This window comes from Lytechinus pictus, chromosome 16, assembly GCF_037042905.1.
Source record: "Lytechinus pictus isolate F3 Inbred chromosome 16, Lp3.0, whole genome shotgun sequence".
In the NCBI taxonomy this organism is placed as follows: Eukaryota; Metazoa; Echinodermata; class Echinoidea; order Temnopleuroida; family Toxopneustidae; genus Lytechinus; species Lytechinus pictus.
This window is the reverse complement of record NC_087260.1, coordinates 23,417,007-23,440,747: the sequence shown is the minus strand read 5'-3', so window position 1 is coordinate 23,440,747 and position 23,741 is coordinate 23,417,007. Positions and strand designations below refer to the sequence as shown.

The window sequence follows — 23,741 nt, the reverse complement described above, 5'->3', positions numbered from 1 at the left end:
GATGGATGACAAAGATCATTAAAACTGGTCGATATTAATAATATAAAAACCTCCCAACGCGCTTTCTTCGGCTATCTCAAAACATGAGTGGTTTAGAAGTTCAAGGGAAAAAAGGCAAGAATGTTTAAAGATTTGTTTTATTCATGAAATATGTTTTATGAAGGATTTTTCGTTTTCTTTTAAGTTTCTTATTATTTCAAACGGGAATCATTTTATTTAGCAAAGAAAAAAAATAAATGTACAGAATATATAGATGGCAATGGAAAATAGCCATTAAACCATATACATTTGAGAGACAGTATATTTGAGTAATGAGGCCTGATGAAGTATATCGAATATATAATATATATATATATATAGAGAGAGAGAGAGAGAGAGAGAGAGATGGGAGAGAGAGAGGGGGAGAGGGAGGGGGAGAGGGAGGGGGAGAGGGAGGGGGAGAGGGAGGGGGAGAGAGATTCATTACTTGATCAACAACCATTTTCAGGAAACTTAGGCTATATCTTCCTTTTAGATGTGTACTGATAGATTAATTTTCCATTTTCTTTTGCCAAAATCTTTTCAACCCCTTAGACTTCATTTCTTTACGTTTCCTTAGCTCTTTCCATAAGCCATGGATTCGGCTTTTCACAGTTATTGCTATTATCTGGAAGGTTAATCAATGTTTCTTCGATCTATTCACTTCGATCTTTCGTCGCAATTTTGCAATAAATCCATTATGTTTACCCTGTCGCCATAACAACACAATCGAAACAAATTTCATTATACTCCGATGCGAATATCAGGGTCATGTTACACAATATTTTTCTCTCTCTCGATTTATCATAAAATAGGAATGGCTAATCAAGATCTCTTCGGCAAACCGAAAACCAACCAGAAGAATTACTTCCAAGTTGCTATTGATCACAAACTTTTGTGATACAGGGTCATGATGGGATATGCGAGTGAGCTAAACGATGGAAAAGGATGTTCATTATTCAACTCACAACCACAAAGAGAATGGACATCAATTTAATCTTTGCTCTACATCGTTTAGTATCAAGCAATGAAGATCATTTAATTTGAGTAAGAATCATCGGAAAAGAAGATGAGAGCAATTGCGTGTATCACTATTCTCATTTGGGGAGCAATTTTAACCAACAAGAATGTCAGTAAGTACATGACTATTTGCATCTAGTCTTTATTTTATGACAATAATAATGTTAGTATAATAGCGCCATTTCCACTTTGCAAAAAAGAAAAAAAGAAAATGCCAAAGGCGCGATAAAATAGGGGGAGAATTGGAAAAAGTGAGAAAGAAAGAAAGAAAGAAAAGAGAGGGAGAGAGAACTGTCATACATGATAAAACAAATATGACTTCAGAAATGGAAGAGGCTGCTGTGGAAAATAAGCATCTAATTTCTCATCAAGAATGTACATGCAGAGCTCATGGTAACGAATATCCTTTTTTCTTTAATAAATATGACTAAACTGACAACAATTTGTTTACATACTTTTTATATAAATTGACTTGTAGACCCTAGTTCATCTTTAAGCCACCATTATATTGTTTTCAATGTAATAAATTTCTCCACACAGAATCTCGGAACAAAATATGTTGAAAACATATTTTGTTCCGAGATTGTTTTAAAATGTGTGTGGATAAATTTATTACATTGAAAACAATCCAATGGTGGTTTAAAAAATGATCTAGGGTCTATATATACAAGTCAATTTGAATATAAGAAGTATGCAAAGAAATTTTGTTTTTTAACAAAGTCTTTTTAAAGTTTACAACAAGCTGCATACTCTGGGCTAAAATAATTTTGCCTAGATTAATATATATAATTCATCAAGCAAAACGGTGAAAATTTAAAGAAGTAATTACATTTTAAACTTTAGCATTATTTTTTTTAAACAGTTACATGTACATGCCGCCGACCCAAAGTTCCATTTGGCGGGCTGATGACTGATGTCCATCCCTTCCTTTTTCATGTTTTTGCATGATATCATAATCATTTTATATTTTTCATACGTGTATGTGAAATAAATAGATAGATAGATAAATAAATAAAATGAATAAATAAACAAATAAATAAATAATAAAGACATATTCTATTCTGTAACATTTTTAATAAATCTATTGTATACATAATTATCTAGTTGAAGTCTACTCTCTTTGTATATATCTGTATATTTGCATTGTATTTTTTAAAGTGCCCTAATAGAATACAAAAGTTTGCGCTGATTGGTCTACTCTTTTTTAATTTGTGAAATAAATGAATAAATAGATAGCTAGATAAATAGATAGATAGATAAAAAAAATAAATGAATAAATGATTTACCTCACTTGGAAAAAAAAGTTGCAGCAATGATTATCTTAATGTTAAATAAGCTGTCATTTTTTCATGCTTGGTGTGCAAATTTTTTAATAATTACATTAAAGAAAATACAAAAGAATATGTAGGGATATGACTTTGAATAATTTATGAAGACATCCGTGCATAGAAACAATAGAATGCTCTATATGTCATTACTTTGTTATTCATTGTCCGATTGTACAGAGCCCTGTAGGAGTTTTCAGTGTTTCGTTTGTCTGATTTTTTTCTAATCATGATATTTTCAGCCAGGTGTGTGTCTTGAATAGTACATGGAATCTACCAGGTTTAAAGGGAAATATCACACTTTTGACGATTAGTCAATTTAAATAATATAAGTAGAGATCATATTTGGCGAAGGTTTGATGAACATCAATAAAATATCAAACGACATATGATTTAAAAAAAAAGATTATTTAATTTGTGACGTCACACGCGAGCAGCCCCCTCCCAAAAAGAAACCCCTAATAACTTTTGTGTAATTCTTGATTTTTTTTTATTCTAGGCGGAACATTTTGCTCTTCAGGCTCCCTGAGTCCACATACCGGGTTCTGCTACCACGTCCATCCAGAGAAAAATGCCATAGTGGAAGATTCGAGAAAGATCTGCCGAGACACCTACGGAGGAGATGTTCCTTCCATCTTTTCTGATGATGAAAATACGTTCATCAAAAACCTCCTAGAACTGGAAAATCATGAGTATGCAATAAAATGTAGCCTATATAGTGTGTTTGTGTGTGTGTGTGTGTGTGTGTGTGTATGTGGGGGTGCTTGTTTGTGTGTATAGGCCTATGGATGTGTGTGTGGTGAAGTGTTTCTGACTCTAGTTTCCTTCAGGAATGAATTCATCCACAATGTGCTGCACTCGACCCAGGTGAGGAAAATGGGTTCCTAAAAAAGCTGTGTGCACCTGAATCGGTAGCCTAGTTTAGCTGGGGTAATAATAATAGCAGGGCCCGCTGGGAGAACAGTTTTCGGAACTGAAGTGGCTACCCTGGGTATTATCATTATTATTATTAATACTCTCAGCTTGTAATCAGAGAATCATGCGTGTGCGAATCCCGTCCTAGCGTCTTTTATATCTTTTAGCATGGCATAATATGCAGCTGTATAGATATATGAAGAGCCTATTGATGTAGTGATTCCCGCATTCAATTAAAGGGTCGTTTGTCGGGCTTAGAGCAAAAATATATACTTTTTTATTTTCAATACAAAAATCGAATTTTGTGTTTGATTTTCACATTATGTATGCTGAGAACAAGATCATCATTTTCTCTTCATCTTCTTTCTCTCCTTTATTTTGGTCATGAAACTCTAGCGGGCCCATAGGCCCCATCTGTATGCCATTTTCATTTAGTAGAAGTAGTAGTAATAGTACATAGGCGGATCCCCCTATTGGCGGAGCAAAAAAAAAAGGGGAAAGAAAGAAAAAAAAAGATAAAGAAGGGAAAAGAGAGGAGAAAAAGGGAAACATAAGAGGAGGAAGACGAGTGAATAAAATAAGATGAGGGGAGGACTTGGAAAATAATAACAAAAAATCTTTCATGTCGTGATATAAAATTTTCGCTCGCGCTTCGCGCTCGTATTGCCTTGTAGGTGATTTACATATCTTGCTCAATATGGAGCTTAGAATATCAAATTTTGAATTCAATATACAAAACATCCACCTCACAACACAAAATCCCCAATTTTGATAACAGTTTATCAAACATTTCGGCTCGCGATTTCCGCTCGCATTGATTGTTGAAAGATATTTCATCATGCATCTTAATCATAATTACAAAAGTGCTTTAAACGTCCAGTTTTCAGGCCATAATATTAACAGATTTCGCGCTTTAATGCTTAGGAAGAGAAATAGGAAGATAGTCATCATTTTCATATGATGACATAATGTCCCTATAAAATGTCCCGGTCCTATATAAAGACTCAAAGTAATATTAATGAAACATATCAGCTCTTTTTTTAATGTTCCTTATCCACCTCACAATTTTCCCACAAAGTGCTTGAAATACAGAGCTTAAATTGACCCTTTTTAGATGGGAATATCATATATTTTTAGCTCGCGCTTTGCACTCGCTTTATTGAGTTTCATGATAAGAAAGGTATTAAGAATACATACTAGGTCGAAATCTGAAACACGCGTTTATTCAGATCCGCAGATTCTTCTCTATTTAAATCATTATCCAGTTTAAGATCACAATATAAAAAATTGTCTGCTCGCGCTTTGCGCTCGCATTATTAATGTAGGGAAATTTCCAATTACTCATCCCTTTTCATGATTTACAAAACATGAATAGAGTGTCCAGATTTTTTCGCTCGCGCTTCGCGATCGCATCAATTGTTAAGTTATATACTTATCCTTTTCACGATTACAAAAAGTGCTTAGAATTTCCATTCTTCAGGTAGAAATGTCAACATTTTCAGCTCGCGCTTCGCGCTCGCATTATTTGATAGATGAATTATGTTACGTCTTCATGGCTAACAAGCAGCCTTAACATATTTTTTTTTATCAGATCAAAACGTATATTAAAAATAAATAATTTTCTTTCTGCTCGTGCTTTGCGCTCGCATTATTAATGTATAGGAAGATTTCCAATTACTCATCCTATTCATGATTTACAAAATATCTCGAGTTTAAATCTCGATTTTTTCAGCTCGCGCTCGCATCAATTATTTAGTTAAACTTTTCCTTTTCCATTCTTGAGGTAAAACTGAAAAAAAATTCAGCTCGCGCTTCGCGCTCGCATTATTTGATAGTTGAAATATGTAACGTCTTCATGGCTAACAAGCTGCCGTTAAATTTCTGCTCGCACTTTTACAATAAGGGTTATGATATGATATTAATATATATATATATATTCATAAAATTACAAAATTAAAAAAAATTATTAACTTCGAGCGGCCGATCGGGGAAAATGTGGCTGAAAAAAAATTCCGGGCCCCCCTATTGGCGAAGGCTGGATCCGCCCCTGTAGTAGCAGTAGTAGTAGTAGTATTAGTCGTGGTGGTATAGTAGTAGACAGTGGCGTACCTGGCATATTTCGTCAGGGGGGCAAGCAACAAGGATGAGCAAGGTGGGGGGGGGGGTAGTAGGCATGGATGTATAGGCAACATTTTTTCAAAGGGGGCTGATAATTATTGCCCAAATATCAACTTCACAGTTTTTAATTTTCGAGCGAGCGAAGCGAGCGAAATTTTTTCAAAATTATTATTTAGCCTTTTTACATGATGTGAAACGTGCAGAAATTATACATTCGGTCATAAAATTACCAATACACGAGAATATTTGGGCACCTGACGGTCCTCGTTGCCCTGTATTTTGCAGCCCCCCCCATACACGTTTGGATGAGTAGGTCTGGAAGTGGCACTGAAGGTGGGAAAGGTTACCCAGGGGGTGCCCAATAAACAGTTGGGATATTGCTACTACTGAGTTTTGCTATCGGGCGATTGCATTTTATTGTCGAAATTAGTTCTTTTTTGGTATATCATTCCAGAAATGAAATGTATTGGATCGTGATCGATATATTTCTAATCAAGTGGTAATTGCAATGTTTATATTAAAATGCTTCTTTTATTTCTCTTTGAAAGTGTTTACATTATGTTCCCAATTCTGCTCATTTGGAGACGTTATTCATGTATTGATTTGCATTTGTTTTATTTCCATATACACAATTTAAAAAAATGCATCCATTCACTCATAAAAAATAAATATGGACATGAAAATATATGCGACAGTAACATGATATATCACATGGGGAAAATCACTCACTGGCAGGAATGTCAGAAGGTTGAGGGAATAGAAAGTGGAGAAAGATAGATAGGCGCACGAAGGGATTGGATACATAGGATAGAAAGGGGGATGGTAATAACCAGAGGAATGTGTAAGCATGGGTATAGCTAGGCCTTTTCCAGTGGTGGGGGGGGGGTGGAGGACCTTGATTACCGACAGATATTAGTACCAATTACCGACATCCGACGACCAATACTCATCTATATCCAACCCAGGGGCAGATCCAGGATTTTCAAGGGGGACATTTTTGTTTGCAAGAAATTTGACAAGCCCCACCCCCAAAAAAGTCTTCACTTTCACTGGCATGTGCCTAACAATTTACACTAAAATAACATGAAAATATTAATTGTGAGCGCGAAGCACGAGCTGAATAATTTCTGAAAATTTATACCTAAAAAGATACATTTTGTGCACTTAATTCTATACAGGATGGGTATCTTCCTTAATAAATTATGCGAGCGCGAAGCGCGAGCTAAAAATTTTGATATTCCGACTTAAGAACCGGATATTATAAGCACTTTTTGTAATCGTGAACAAATTGGTTTCTAACTAATCAATTGACGCGAGCGCGAAGTGCGAGCTGAAAATTTTTGATATTTCAACCTGTAAACTAGACATTTATTTTAGGCATCCAACAACAAAAAAATATGCGAACGCGTAGCGCGAGCGAAATTTTTATTGTCATAATTATATTACCTAAAAGTTGTTCTCTACATTTTTCCTGTCCCTGGTCAGCCCAGTCCGTCCTCATTATCGGCATGATCGGTACAGAGAGCTCTAAAAGTCGCATTGCGTAAAAATCACAATTTACCGATAAAAGTGTACAATTTAATTGACATTTACCGACAAAGATGGTGGAACTAAAAAACCGAATCAGTTGGAACAGCCCTGTGTGCCCTACAGTTTATCATTTTTTTCCCGACAGTCTGCAGTCCAGTTTTTGTTTTCCCTTTCTCTTAAACTCTTTCTTCTTTTTCCCCTTCTTTCTCTCTTTCTTTTTTCCTCTTTTCTTTTTTCTTTCCCTTTAAAGGGAAAGAAAAAAATTTCGCTTCCTTTTTTTGCTTGTGACTCGTCAGGGGGGCAGTCTGCCCCCTGCCCCCCTTAAGTACGCTAGTGGTAGTAGAAAAGGTAGTAGTAGTAGTAGTAGTAGTAGTAGTAGTAGTAGTAGTAGTAGTAGTAGTAGTGGTATAGTAGTAGAAGTAGTAGTAGTAGTAGTAGTAGTAGTAGTAGTAGTAGTATAGCAGCAGCAGCTGTAGAAGAAAATGTACGTGGTATGATATACCCCCTATACCTCATGACAATATTGAAAAGTTTGTTAATATTTCTTATGACATTGTTTTTTATGTCTATGATGCTTGGATAGCTATTACTGGATAGGTGTCAACGATCTGTTGATAGAAGATGATTTCCGTGACGTCATGCGAAACGAGAGACTTAACTACAGTAACTGGAAAGAAAATGAACCAGACAATGTGTTTTCTGCCGACTGTGCCGCTATGGAGAGATCAAGTGGTGAATGGGTAGATTACTCATGTACGACATACCCAATCTTCGCACTGGGAATCATCTGTCAGCAACCCCCTAATCCAAACCCATACACACGTACGTACAGTGATCAAAGATTTAAGAAGTTTTAGCACCGCTACGCAGAATCAATCTTAGCACACAGAAAATGCGTGTCAAATGACAATGAAATCCTGGGACAGTGGCATGGGGGGGGGGCACCAGCAAAAATTTTGAGTCACTTAGTTAGCGCGCGAAGCGCGCTCAGTTGCCAGGTATACTGACTTTGCAGTGCCATTAAACGGATATGTATCTCACATATCACATAATGCGATACGCGAAGCGCGAGCTGAAATTTTTGATATTCAGACCTAAAAAGGGACATTATAAGAAATTTTTTGTAATCATTTTACGTACTTGCTAAACAAACAATGCGAGCGCGAAGCGCGAGCTGAAATTTTTGTATATATTGACCCCAAACAGGGATATTTTAAGGACTATATTTTAGGAATCCATTAAGAGTATACATATCTCACCATATTCATCTAATGCGAGTGCTAAGCGCTTGCTGATTTAGTTATACATAAAGCACTTTTTGTATTCATTGTTATCATGATTATCATACGCATCTCACTAGTCAAATATTGCGAGCGCGAAGCGCGAGCTGAAAATTTAGGAAATTCAGACCTGAAGAGGGGCATTCTAAGGCCTGTTTGTAGGAATTCACGTAGACCATGCATATTTCCCTAATCAAATGATGCGAGCGCAAGCTGAATTTTTTTTAAATATTCAGATCAGAAAAAGGGACATTTTAAGGACTGATTTTAGAAATTCATGAAGAGCAGACATATCTCACTAATCCATTATTGCGAACGTAGGCACGGATAAGAAATATTTAATCTGTTCTTGAATCGTAGCTGCGCGTCACTGAGCTGAATTTTTTTATTGTAACCCAACTTGAATTAAGTAAGGGAATGAATCCAACTCTTAAATAAATTGAGCGTTATGAAATATACAATTTCGGGATACTATTCACCACCTTATATGTTTATGGAAGAAAGCTCGATGATCGATGCAGTCATCCAACATTACTGGTGTGCATATTTTATAACGGCCTGCTTTTGCTGTTTGGGCAGATTTTTTTTAAATATGCAGGCCTATAATAAGAGGACCTGCTTGTCACCGAACAAACACTATTTTGTCAGAATATTGTCATGAATAAAGTTAAAAATCATCGAATTCCGCAAAAAAATTGATTTCGTTTAATCCATCTCAAATTCGCTCCCTCAAAAACCTGATGAAGTTAGGAGTAAGATAAATTGACAGTTGGCTTATGTTTTCTCTTCTCCATGCATACCCTAGTGTGTCCTGCTAATATGCTCAACTATATCACTTCTTCGGGAACAGAGTGCTACTGGTTTTCTATGGAGAAACTAACAGCTCTACAGGCCGAATCCAATTGTACATCTATGGGCTCTAAATTGGCTTTCATTGAAGACCAAGTCTTGGATGTTTACCTTTATTCCTACCAACAGAGTGCAGAGTAAGAGACTTACATACTCTTGCCCATAACTCAATCTTCTAAAAGTACAGAAACATTTTGTCGACCAGATTATGCAACGCAAACTTAAAGGGGAATCCAGCCTTGGCCATAAAATGTTGTGTTGGGAAGGAGAAAAATAATTTAAACAGAATGGTGAAAATTTGAAAGAAATCGGACAAGCAATAAGAAAGTTAAAGCTGCTTTAAAATTGAGATCACTAATAGTATGTAGATTTCAAATTGGCAACTAGGTAAGTAAATTATGACAAGGGGCAAGGAAAACTTTCCCATAGGCCATGTACTTTATTATCAGGGATTTGTGGTTTTCTCCTAAGTACCCATTCCCATGGGGCAGTAATCTAAATAAAACCCAGGTAGTATATTGTTTTATGTCCTCATGAAAGAAAAATATAATTTGAAATAAAACTTTTGGGAAAAATGACATTTTAGCCATAATATGTATTGGAGTACATGGAAGAGTAGTCCTTGCCTTACATCACTATGACATCTCATATGCGGCCAATTTGAAGTCTCCATGAGTATAGTGATTACCAATATTTACAACTTTTAAAAATTCATAACTTTCTTGTTGTTTGTCCAATATTGTTCAAACTTTCACCTATCAACTTGTCTAAATTTTCTTTTTCTTATAAAAACAAGTTTTTATTTGGGTTGGATTCCCCTTTAAAGGTCAAGTCCATCCTAGAAAAATGTTGATTTGAATCAATAATGAGAACTATCAAACAAGCATAAAATCCTAAGTAAAATAAGAAAGTTATGACATTTTAAAGTTTCGCTTATTATTTTTTTTTGCATACAGACCCCCTGGGGGCCGTTTCATAAAGCTGTTCAGAAGTTAAGAGCGACTTTAAGAACGACTGGTGATACTTTCTTACGCGATTAACCATCGCCAATGAATATATCATTTACCACAAGAAAGGATCACCAGTCGTTCTTCAAGTCGCTCTTAACTTACGAACAGCTTTATGAAACACCCACCAGGGTGTGCATTTAAACTGATTTGTTTAAGTGAAACTTAAAAATATAACTTTCTTATTTTACAACCGATTTTGATGAAATTTTCAGTGTTACGCTAGTTTTTTTCTCTTTTTTATTAAAATCGACTCAACACATAATTATCATATATGGACCGAAAGAGTATGTTCTCCAAAATAAATTGATTCCATATCTATGGGGTATGTGTAAACGCTTCGGATGATCAGGAGGTATTCTTTGCAGTGATGTAAAGTTTGATTTGAGCCTAATTAAGGCGTGACTGCAATGAATGAATCCAGATGACACTGATGTCATAATCCTACAACCATTGCATTAGCATCCATTTCAAAACACCATTTCAATAATTTACATTACAATTGTGTAATAAACACTTTTTAGTACGATTCTCAAGTTGATTTCGTTGAAAAGGGATTTTTTTACTAACTCATATAGGATTATGACATCATTGACATCTGGATTCATTCATTGCATTCATGCCTTACTTTGGTGCAAATCAAAATTTACATCACTGCAATGAATACCTAGTATCTTTAAGCGTTAACACATACCACATAAATATGGTATCAAATTGATTGGGAGAAGATACTCTTTCCAGCCATATTAATGATTATTTGTTTATGATATATTTTTCCTTAAAATGGGGGATTTGTTAGGTGACAAGGTTTTTTTTTACTCACACGGTACATTTGCTACAGTCACCAGTACTATTTCTGTTTTGTTTTCGTAAAGCATGGGTACTTCTATCTAAGTGCCCTTGCTGTATGAAGCCTAAAAGAACGAATTTGATTGGTTGATTAATTGATTGAATGAGTTTTATTCATTCGGTATAATGCCATAAAAATTAAAGCTAAGATTGGGTGTATGAAATACCGTGACAGGATAGCCCATGAAAGCCGAAAAGCCATATTTCCAATGAAGTACCTAAATGGATACTTACCACACTCGGATAATATTTCTAACTAACCCCAAAGTTGGTTAAAATATGAGCCATCCAACTGTTGATTGAAAGACAACCCAGTTCATTTCGCATGCAAATGCTTTTTAATCAAAAGTTAATATAGTTTTATATCAACCAAATCTTCAATTATCTGACAGTATTTGTAGGACCTATACTATTTATATCATCTTTATGCACTGGAGATAAGTTCAAAGTTGAGATGGACAATGCACATTACCAAGTGTGCTGGTCGAAAAGTAGCCAACAGTATATCAAACGGAGAGGAGGGGGCGACTGCAACGCTGCTCCTGTAAACATGACGGTAGTATACGGGGGGGGGGGGGTCTTAAAGACTTCGGAAAATGCACCACCTTGTTTGTTTGGTTAATTTGTTTTGTTTTATAATATACAGGATGGACACGTTATGGATTGGGACTCAGCAATTGCTTGATAGCAGTGGTCAAAGTTACCGATCGGTAGAGTTTGGTACGACCAAACCCGCTTACTATGATAACTTCATGTCCACATACTCGGGAAGTGAGACCCTTATCTGTGCAGCCAAGATCAGATCAGAAGGCGGAAAGTGGAATCAATTAAACTGCGACGATGGAACGTACAATTTCGTTTGCCGGTTTAATGGGACAGGTAGGTGAGGGCGTCACTGTGGATCTTGTAAACGGTGGCAAAGCACAGGGGTTTTCATTAATCCTCCTTGGTATAGAAAATTGTCATGTTGTACTAAATGGGGAGCGTTTCATTAATGGTTTGTCGAATGTTATATCCGACAAAGTTATCCGACAATTACCATAACAATCAGAAAAATGTGCCTCTCAGCCAATCAAAGTCAAAGAATGTTGTCTGATCTTTGTCTTGAATACCCCCCCCCCCCCATTAAATACAGATCGCTAATTCTCGTGTGCTCCAGTACTGCTTACTGAAAATGAATGTATAACTATTTTCCATAGACACATTTTTTTATAATTTGAATGGTTAAATCCAGTTTGCAGGCCTTTTACAATTTGTTAACAAATTCGTATAGCTTATACTCATAATTCATAATTTCAAAATATCTCAAGATACCCAATAGATGTGAAGATTATTACGATCATAATCATATAATTACCAATTCAATACAATGTTTCCTCTTGTACAACATCTAAAGAAACTAATACATCTACGGAAACCACAGTTGCAACAACAACCACCATTTCCTCTGCCACGCCAGCCGATACCACTATCCACACAACAACTGAAGCTACGACTCCTTCTTCCACCACTCCAACGCCGACCATAACAGAATCTACAACAGTCGTGCCAACTACGACTCAATCAACTACAACTATTCCTACAACAACAGAACCTACGACACCAAAACCTACCACAACGGAAGAAGATACAACAACTTTACCCTCTACCACACCAACCACTACTCACAATCCAACTACAACCGCAGTAACAACCACCATACCAACAACATACGCTTCTACAACGCAACCTTTCACAACAGATAGAGTAACAACTACCACTACTACAACTACTCAAGCCACAACATCGGAAACAACCGCAACATCCATTGCCATATCCACGGAAAGCACAGGTAGGTATTTTGGTAAGGTGTATTTTGTTGTACGTGTTTCTGCATTCCGTGTTACATGTCTTTGTTGTGAATCTTTGTGTGTTGTAAACCTGTGAAACCATGAGCGATCAATGCGCGCGCAAACTCTCCTGGTCATTGAAACGTAAATGGGATGGGAGGGGTTTTAATGATAACCAAGACTTCTTCCCTTTCTCCCTCTTTAAGATGCCCTGGCACGTACGCCAGAGGCTTTGGCTTTCAAATCACTATCTACAGGATATTCAACAGGTGACACAGTCGTAGACAGTCTTTTAAAGGATGCATGGACTTTGGAAGCAGTGTCCTGTCTGATGATCAGATGGATTAGGTTGGATGATATCATCATCGACGTCATTGTGTCGTCAAGAAGGCTCATCTATGCAAAGCAAGAATAGCATCCATCTTCATAAGACTCTGGAAGTCAACCCTGATGAGAGTGCATCGAGTTTCTTCCATGTTTGATGTATCGTCTTTAAGATTCAGACTGGGGGCGGTGCTACATATTGGGAACCAAGCCAAAAAGATCACAGTGATGATTGCTATATATTAAAGCATGTTTAAAATGTCAAATGTTTTAGTATGGTTATGGAAAGTTGTTTTATGTAACGTTACGCAATTCAATATCATTTTTGTTGCTTTTTAGGAAGCTCTGCTAGCAGTGTATAAGGGGCGACCGTCCCCTAATTCATTGATAAGAAATAACGTAGAAAGCGGAGGACAAGAATTAGACTTATTGAAAAGTTGAGTATTGTGTAACTGTATGTAATATCAATTTTTCATTAAGAAAAACAAATAATGTAGAAACCCTAAGGTTATTATACCCCCATCAACAATCGTAGCTTCAATTAAGATGTTTATATATTGTTATCATGAAAATGTACAATTTTGGCATATGCATTCTGCGTTATGTTACTACCATAATGACAAATCTGCTTTACAGTGGACTGAACATCGCTGATAATTAAGTACACGACAAGTTGGGAAACAGTTTTATTGAAATAAACCTACTCCAGTACTATAGTTCTTTTTAATAAAATTTAGTCAGGTTTTAATATCAGTACATATGCAGTCCATGCTGGCACATTAAATGCCATGCATATCATTTCAGAAGATATGTAACTCCTAGTTAAAATACAGTTCGATTATACATTAATATATTCTAACAACATAAATTAATAACAGAATGTCGAGCTCTTAAGGTATTATGGACCATAAACATGAAATTGGAGTTCTTATCATAAACTTCAAGTTTGAGATGCTTTCAACAAATATTAAAAAATTATACATGTTTATCAATATGTCTTACTAAATTCATAAAAATTGAGTGGTACCTGATAAGAAATATACCTTTCTGTATTAACAGTAATGAAACTATTTAAAATGCTTTTGTTCTTGCAATTGTTCTATATGGTCGAATTTTGAACACTGGATCTTTTGTTTTACCAGGAAAAAGGATATTCACGAAGTAACAAATGGATTTGCTTCTGTGGTAGAAATAATATACGCTTATTTATATTTGTAAGAGGATATACATTCTAAGACAATCTAAGAAATACATGTAAATGACATGACTTTGAGATAATTCTATCAGCGTTGAAACGTCCTAACGAAATTGAAATACATGCATATCAAACTTATCTCAGAGAATGACTATCAAAACGAAGTTGCTTTATTTCATGATCTTTTTGTTATGTTGTTGGCAATTTCCCTAAACAAATATGAAAATTTACACTTTACGTACGTTATTTTTTCCCATTCCAATGTGCTAGTGATTTTGGCACGCCTTTCCCCCCCCCCCCCCCTCACACAATATAATTGTACCTTTGACCGTATTCGTCGTACATGTATGTGTTATCGACGAAATACCTATGCAAATATCTGTAAGAAAATTGTTTTGTGTATTGTGTAATTCATGTTTATTTTCAAAAAAAAAAAAAATAGGGGGGGGGATATACCGGATTTCCAAAACCTCTATAATTATTGTTTCTTCTTTCAACCCTTTGTTGTTGTCAGCTTGATATATTTTCTTTAGAAAAAAAAGGAAGATAATTTTATAGTCATGGTGCTGGAATTATTTACCTTTGTAATTCCAATAGGTTTATACCCAGTAAATATTGGTTTCATGTCCTGATATTCCCGTTTTCGTACTTTTATTGGTGGTGGAGGCAGTCAAGATATCTTCCAGGTACACAGTATCTTCATACTTCACCATATCATACTGCAATGTAGGCCTACAAAAGTATATGGTATTCATGAGGGTATCTTTTTTTCATATTGGCTTAGATGTTCTCCCTTTTTCACTACACAAGTAGATAAAATGGTGAATATCTAACTGAACGAAAGTGTTTTTCTAAACACACTCGTCTCAGAAATATGAGCAAGGTAAATATTTCCATCTGAGCTTTCACAATGACGATCTCCTTCATTTCAAGCTCTGTTTACTTTGGTACTGTAATCATGTCAGGTTATCGAAGATATAATTTCAGATGTGAAGAATTGACTCGACATCATCTGGTCTGCATGACCTTTTACCACAGTTGATGAGAACATGAATTTCTGTTTAATTAAGTCATCCACAAGATGTGTTACTGTTTACACATTGACAATATATATTTTTAAATGTCAAATCTTTCAATTTATCATTTGATCATTTAAGAGTAGGCCTTATTCCTGCGTGACGTCTAAATAGTTGTCAGTGTGAAATAAAGTACATCATTATGTTTTAAAGTACCTATGACAAAAATACGAGGTTTAACTATTTTCCATCATCCGAATTTGATTGCAAAATAACTAATGGCATCGTGATCGTTTTAAATATTTTTACATACTTGTAAAATACAATGAATCTTCCATCATGTTCTCCACATTTGAAGTAATAAAACATTGCCATTATTTTCAATAATAACTTTTCCTTGTTTTTTTCTCTTGTTCTCATTGAATATGGAAAAGAAAGAAAAAAGAAAAACAACCAAAATATGAGGAAATCGACTTGAGAGCATTTCCCTTGTATTTGAATATTGGTTGCAGTTTGTTTCGAAATGGTGCTTTATTAAAAAATTGAAGATTTGATACTTGAAAGTGTGTAACACAACGTTAATCAAACAATGTTTCCGATACTCCAAAGTAACCTTATCATGTCTATGATGAAACCGCAATCAATACTTTATTTCAATTAAACACTCAAACCAACTAAATATTGTTCAAGGCATCCAATTCCATGTAGGTACAATTCTGAATGAAATTTGCACATAACATGTTGGATTAATACAAATACGAAGACAAATTGGAAATTCCATATAGACAACCACAGATATGCATCACGGTTTAATATACAATGGTAAATCATGAATAACTGCACATGGACAATGATGGAGTGAAGTCAGTATCCGACGGATGCCCAACCGACAGGTGCAGCGGCAGCAGTTTCTGCGGGTTGGGGGCTTATATTCTGTGGCGAAAAAAGGTATCTTTAAAAGTAATATACCATATAATCTGCAAAAGTCTTCTTGTTCCTTACTCTTATATATTTGGGGAAGGGGGAGCATCCCGCTTGCGATGCCTATATATACCGACGAGTCTTTTAAGTATATATTCACAACAAAAAAAGTAAGTCCCCCCTAAACAAACATAAATAATTTCCGAACCAATGCGAGTTTTTAATATATTTTTACATGAGCGTGTAGGTAATTTTAGTTGCTATCCTCTGAGTAAATGTTATGGACGTATTTTACGTCATGCTTCAGTGAGCACCGTCAAAAGGCAAAAATGTCACTTTTCAAAAGTCACAAGCCAAATATCATTACTTTGATTCCATTTTATTGGAACTAATTCCACATTCTCATCATGAAAAATAGTCAGAAGGCTTGTAAAAGGTACTTTCTAAAAGACGATACAGCATTTTTGGCTAAATTTCACGGTTGAATAAACACAAGTCCGAATTTGCTATATAATTGGATTTTTTTACACATTTCAAATCAATAAAAATGATAGAATATGATGACAAATATTTTTGGGAAGAGTATTTTCAACAATATTCATCGTTTCACGGTTCAATGAACATTTATTGAAACAAAAAAATACGATTTTTAAATATCATAGCCTATAGGCATGTAATGTTTCATTTTTGTAACTGAAAATGATCTTTCCTCAACTTTTTCGTTATTTTCATGACCAATTAACATGCTTCAATGATTCAAAGGCGTTTAATTAAACATTCACGCTTGAATGAACATGTGGAATGTGATTAGCTCTTTTTTACGTTATTGGAAAAATACAATTTGTAACTATGGATATCTGTCAAACCCCCCCCCCCTTCCCCCCCCCCCCCGCTTCCGCGGTCCCTGCAATACATTGTGCTCACTCAACCATAAACATACGATATCAAAATTGTGTGTGGAGTGGCTAAATGATGGATATAGTAAAACAGCATAACACCATAAAATTCACCTAAAATCAACTTTTGCCCAACTTTGTATTTGCACAATCTGAAAAAATACTCTTGTGACTTTAAAAAATTGTCATTTTTAATTCAATCTTTAATTACTCATGCATGACTCAACCGATCACCAGGAGTTGCTTAATGAGTGTAGAAAACCACCTACGAAATGTCATATCTCAAAATAATTCTGTTTAAAAGTTACAGCAATTCGATTTAGGGTGGACTTACTTTTTTTGTTGTGTATATTTTTGAAGAAAAAATGAATGACTGTAGATTATTTAGGGCTGCATATACATTTAGCCAAATTTCATTCAGCTAGACAAACAGGAGTGAGTGTGGACAGTAGGGCCACCTTATTCATGGGACGTGGGTGTAACAATAATGACTTCTCCCTCCGTCAGACATGCAGAGCCATTCTCTGAAGAATTTTCTCCATCTGATCTGCTGTACTCCTGATACCCTTGGTTTATAATTCCATTCGATGAAATGTCATTGTCATCCTGGTTTCTATCACTATTGGATCCAGCTGATACTAAATCGATAGTGATACTGATCCCATTGTCCTGTCCCGTCCTGTGCGCCACTGACATCCCTGGGTTGTCACCCTGTTGGGTCGTATTGAGGGCGCCCTTCTGTGGTCTCCGCAGATTACAAAAATTCGGACAGAGCAGCTTGAAGACGAATGGACGAAATGATTCCAGAGTAAGCGCGTATACCAGAGGATTTATGCATGTATTGAGATAGGTTACCAACAAGGCAGAATAAAACAAGACATTGCTCAAACGAGTGCTGACTTTGGTGTGTCCGCCATTTATGAGCCAGAGAAATATACCAAACGCGTACCCATAATGCACCGTAAAAGTTAAGACAACACGGGATATTGACTTGAAGATTTGAATTCGTTGCTTCCACCGTCGTGTTTGCTCTTCTCCATGTAGTTGCATGTTTAATGGGTTATGCAAAATCACTTTCAAGATGGCTAGGTACATCAAGAAAAATAAGACAAGCGGAAGCAAGAAGGCAAATATCATGAAGACCATCATCGCTCTCCTGGTACTTGGGTTGCTGTGTACCTGGAAGATATCTTGACTGCCTCCACCACCAATAAATAATGGAATCATACATATCCCTGCAACTGGATTGAAGAAAGATTGAAACGAAAATCAAGGAGTTGCTTAGCTAACGCTGGGCTATGTTAGAATTAAATAAGAAAGACCCTCAATGACATTATTATCAGCAATGACTGCCTTTTAAAAATGGTTAAGTCACGAAGAGTTTGGAAATGTCAGAGGGCTTGCATTGATTTAATGATACTGTACTATGTTGATCTTCTTTTGACGTTTTTCTAGATAATGATACACCAAGAACAGTCTATAGGCCTACCTGATTAAATATCATATTTCTACTTTCCCTACACTAGCTAACTATCTTTGGTAGATGTGTATACAGTGCGTATAAAAAAACGGGACAGTTTTGAAAAGTCTATAATTTTTTTCTTCTTCAAATTATTATATCGATATTTTGATGTAAATAGATGTTCTGAGATCTTATCTTTGAAATGCCATTTAAAAAAATAATTTTGTTCATGCTTGAGCGAACATGGGACGTTTTTGTCGGGGGTTCAAAAAGAGGCTTGCGCCAAAATGGCAGAAATGAGAAATTTGATGATTAGACTTCTGGCTAATCAGCAGACTTCCTCTTTCTCTTTTCATTATCTCTGACATAATTTTCGAATTATGCTGTCAAATTTCATTTACATATAATCATTTATTTACCTGAATTATTTTGTTTTTCATTTAAACTTCTTTTACCCTTGAATTTTCCTTCATAAGTAAGAAAAGTTCTAAGAATTTTTGTCAACCCAAGAAAGAAGATTTGCATTATTAATTGGGAGAATTTGTAATTACTCAAATCCTTTTATTGTGTGAAACAAATTATGTTATGGTGCCTATAAAAGATATGAATCCTATTTTCAAGGGGATATTGAATCCTTCATTAATCTTAATTATGTGCTTGACAGGACAAACTAGAAAGGATTCATGTCTTTCAATGGCAATGGTGTATTGAGTCAATTTTGAAGGAGCAAGATATGGCAGATCGGGTAAGATATATTAAAAAGTTGTGAAGCGAGCAAGCAAAAATTTCCATTTTTTTATTAAAATATCAAATTTTGTGATTTAGACATAATATTCAGAAAACAATATCATATTTCACTTTCAATGTTTTCGGGTTTTTTTCTTGGTCATTATTGTTTTTTTTTATTGGGGGGGGGGGGCACCCCGAGCCCCCACCCATCAGTATGCTACTGTTCAAAGGCATCATAACCTTTGTAGCACATGAGGATTTGAAAAAACACACGCTCTCCCATACTTAAAATTGTGTAAAAATTAAAAAGGAACAACAACAGAACTATTCAAGCAAATAAGAAAATTATGGCAAAGATAATGAAAAGGTTAAGAGGAAGTCTGCTGATTAGCAAGAAGTCCGAGCATCATATTTATCATTTTATGCCATTTTGGCACAAGCCTCCTTTTTAACCCCAGACAAAAACATTCCGTTATCGCTCAAGCATGAAAAAAACTAAATTATTTTAATGGCATTTGAAGGAAAAGACTTCAGAGCACCTATTGACACCAAAATAAGAGATAATAATTTGAAACAAAAATTTTATAGACTTTTCAAATCTGTCCCGTTTTTTTAAATACGCACTGTATATATATATATCACAGTCTACATTACAAAGCTTAGCTTTACTGATGGTGGAAAATGTATTTTCAGTAAATTGAAATTTAGCGTAATTCCCAGTTCTCCTTTCGTTTATTTTCGTTGACTTCTCAGTGGATTTTTTCTTCAAAACTTATTGGGGCAATGGGAGGGGGAGGTTAGGTGCTGCAAGTACCTCCCATACACCCACCACCACCGGGTGCCGCCACTGCTACTAGGCCAATACTTTCCCTTCCCGCTGCTACTTCTATTTCCACCCTCTTCTTCTGTTGTCCTCAGTCGAACCAAAAATATCAAATTCATGAATCTGCAGAAAGAACACGATCAGTGTTCAATTAACATCATTTTTATTATCAGGATAGTCGATTCTGGTTATCAAATTGAATGTTAATTCAACTTACTAATCCAGACAAAGCAGTTAGCAATGACAGCTCTCTTCTTGGTTCGATACGGTCTTGATCGCAGAGGATGTACTATGGCAAGATATCTATCAAGTCCTAGGATAACTAATATTGTGAAGGATGATGTAGCAACAAACTGTGAAAAGAAAGAAAACAGAAGACTTTAATGTCTTTTTATGCATCAAAACCATATTTGTTGGACTATAGGAGTGGAAATGTTGTTCACTTCGTAATTAGCAGCTCATGCGTAGAACAATGAAAAATATGAAGATCATGATAGCTGATTTATTGTGGAGAACATGAGCATTAAATAGTACTCATGAGAGGAAGAGGTTTCATTGCTCAGTAAAGGCAGGCAGAGAAGGCAGATAAATAATTTAACAACGATTTCATAACTCACCCTAACAATTACCATGACATTTAACAGTTTAACTACAAAATTATTTCGCTTTGTGCATGGGTCTTTCGGTTCCTGTAAAAAAATTGGTTAGAACGTTTTATAAATTAACTTGGCACGGTAAAACATCTCGTCAAGTAGATGCCACTTTAAATATTTCGTGGCACCAAGCAATCTCAAAAGTTTGTCGTCATGGAACCATTGGGAGACGGCACCCTTTAATTTTAAGTTTGATGATCCACGATATAATCTCTCAATTAAACTATTGGCCATTTTGAGAATACACTGTTGGTCCTGGGCGCCGTAACTCAAAGGTTAGCGGTTAATCCTTGGTTGAATCCCGATGAATACCTGTCAAACTTTTTGAACAAGATGAATGAAAACAAAGTAATACTAAATTTTGTTTTCACGTAGTCTTATCACACGGTTCCGAGGCCCCCTGATATTATTTCTTGATATGATAAGGCATGCGATCAGTGTAGAACTTACCATTTGAACAAAGAAGAAACCTGTTGGAATGGATGAATCCTTGGTGATCCTAACTTGAAATGCCATTTGGGCGAATAGCGGGAGATTACCACCGCTAACAATGACAAGGTAAAGGATACCTAGAAACGCCATGTTACCGATGAACATGTTCGGGATCGTCCTCATCTTTCGTCCATTTGTGAAGATGATGATCAGGAGAATGATGTTGTTTAACAGACCCCAGATGAGAAGGATGATGCTTAGGATGATAAATACCATCGAGGCTGTCGTTAAAAAATCGCAGTCTTCTGGAGTGATCATATTATTCAAGAATCCTATGCAGGTAGCATTCTCTTCGAAGCTCGATGTCGTCGTCATGGTTGTTGCCGCGGACGTTGACATTTCTTACGATGACGTGAATGAAAAAAATACCATGGAACTATAGAAGCGTGTTTGTTTTTAGACCTTCCACGAAGTTACCTTAGTTGCTTAACTGCATAAATTAAGGTAGGCTGTTCCCCTCTTTCGACAACGTGGAAATGAACGATGATTTCTAATCTATTTGTCCGATGCCATCATGATTCTAAACTCTGTTAGAAGATTCTAATTGCGATTCAATCAATCGGAATCCATTTTGGTGGAAGTACTTCTTTTCTTCCGTGAATGTCATCATGGATAAATCGATTTGCAGTCGCTGATGTATAGCCCATACAAAATGTAATGCGTTTACAGGAACATGTTCACACACCTAGATCACCTAACTAACAGGAGAGAGGGAGAGAGAGAGAGGGAGGCGGGGGGATGTGAGAAACCAAATATCGTCCAAGAGAAACCCGGGGAGAAACCATGTCACCCCATCCACAATTATCATTGTAATTAAATGGGGGTAAACAACCGTCCCCCTAATTGCAATAATTGACTGTCAACAAAACATGCAGGTAGCCTTGTCCCTAGCATAGCGTGCATCCATTAAACAATCGTGTCTGATTCTCAAACGGTCCACGAACAAATGGTTACTCCTATAATCACCTTCAATTAAGATTTGAACTTAACATCCACTCTCGCCATCAATGTTGGTGATAACCAGCGGGCTCGTCGAAAATGATATGTGACTCGTCTTCGTATACACCATGCTTACTACACCGATTTCAGCACAAAGTATAAACAACCTATTCAATTCTCATTCATAGTAATATATGTGCATTCAAAAATATTTGCAAACGTGTTCTTTGCATTGTCGTTATTCATATTGCAAATAAGGACGCGATGAATGTCTGCTGAACCGAATTATTTCTATACAGCACCTTGGCCGATTAAACCATCCATATAAAGAATTACTTTTGTCAGTAGCATATTAGACTTAATCATACTTCTCCCACGCCATACTTGCCAAATTCATAATTCTGGCTGAATTCAGAATATCAAAATGAGCCAAACAAAGTCATCAAGCAACTTTCGAATTCAAAATACTGTAGTAATGGTAGTCAATGTGACATGAAATGAATTCGTCAAGATCTTCGGTCCTGGCGGCAATTGCTTGTACGGAAATCTTTTATATACACAACTTATGAACAACAGCCTATGTCCTCCAAACACATTTTTAGACCCGATCTTGATGTTATCATTAGCAACTTTAATAAAACCATACAACTTACCACATAACCTATAGTCAGAGAGGCATTAAACACCCCACCCCTATTAACCAACATATATCGCAGTATTCTTCAGGTAGGCCTATATTTCCAATTGTAAATTTTCGCCCTCTCTCTCTGTTTCTATGTATATATGCCTACAGCGTGTCCCACAAAATGCTAATGGCAATCTACATGAATATAAATGTGAAAATTACCAAATCATGTCGTATATGATTGGATAATCGTAAACTACCATTTAATGTTATACAAATGACAACGAATTTTCTGCGATATGGTCGATTAAATCCTTCTTCAGCACTCATCAGGAAACCTCTCAATCCAATTTTTTGTTATGACTCTGAAATTGCGTCTTCGTTCACTTTATTTTTCCTCCTTTTTTAGACTTTGGGCACACAATTTGCGGGCCCATGTTTAAACAAGTGGAATGCCTCTGGCCGTCTCACCTGCATCACGCGATTCAATATAGCAGCAGTGCTGATTTTGAAAACTACTATAACTCGCACAAGATGTTCAGTGATACTTGGTTACTCTTATTTCCACGTTTTATGAACTAGACCAATACACTTAAAGAGATATGATGGCAATTCAACAAATACCCCCAACGTGGCCAAAGTTCTTTGACCTTACATGACCTTTGACCTTGATCATGTGACCTGAAACTCGCACATGATGTTCAGTGATACTTGATTACTATTATGTCCAAGTTTTATGAACTAGACCAACACACTTTCAAATTTATGGCTGTAATTCAACAAATACCCCAATTTGGCCAAAGTTCATTGACCCTAAATGACCTTTGACCTTGATCATGTGACCTGAAACTTGCACAGGATGTTCAGTAATACTTGATTACTATTATGTCCAAGTTTCATGAATCAGATCCATAAACTTTCAAAGT

General features: G+C 35.9%; 2 protein-coding genes across 3 annotated transcripts; one reads left to right on the top strand and one right to left on the bottom strand.

Moving 5' to 3' along the window:
• Positions 1-975: 975 nt before the first annotated feature.
• On the top strand, positions 976-15,697 carry LOC135157032 (macrophage mannose receptor 1-like). 2 transcript variants are annotated; one of them, XM_064111422.1, is made up of 7 exons: positions 976-1,151; positions 2,863-3,055; positions 7,510-7,748; positions 9,012-9,192; positions 11,558-11,790; positions 12,308-12,742; positions 13,010-15,697. In XM_064111422.1, exons 1-7 carry the CDS (start codon positions 1,088-1,090, stop codon positions 13,153-13,155), a joined length of 1,491 nt encoding a protein of 496 aa, XP_063967492.1. In that variant the 5' UTR covers positions 976-1,087; the 3' UTR covers positions 13,156-15,697. The 2 variants fall into 2 exon arrangements, with proteins under 2 accessions (XP_063967492.1, XP_063967491.1); XM_064111421.1 differs by having other exon boundaries at positions 12,998-15,697.
• LOC129279124 (C-C chemokine receptor type 8-like) lies at positions 14,794-22,354 on the bottom strand. The gene is made up of 3 exons (XM_054915233.2): positions 21,210-22,354; positions 20,324-20,459; positions 14,794-18,333 (listed from the first exon to the last, which is right to left on the bottom strand). Exons 1-3 carry the CDS (start codon positions 21,588-21,590, stop codon positions 17,552-17,554), a joined length of 1,299 nt encoding a protein of 432 aa, XP_054771208.2. The 5' UTR covers positions 21,591-22,354; the 3' UTR covers positions 14,794-17,551.
• Positions 22,355-23,741: the final 1,387 nt, after the last annotated feature.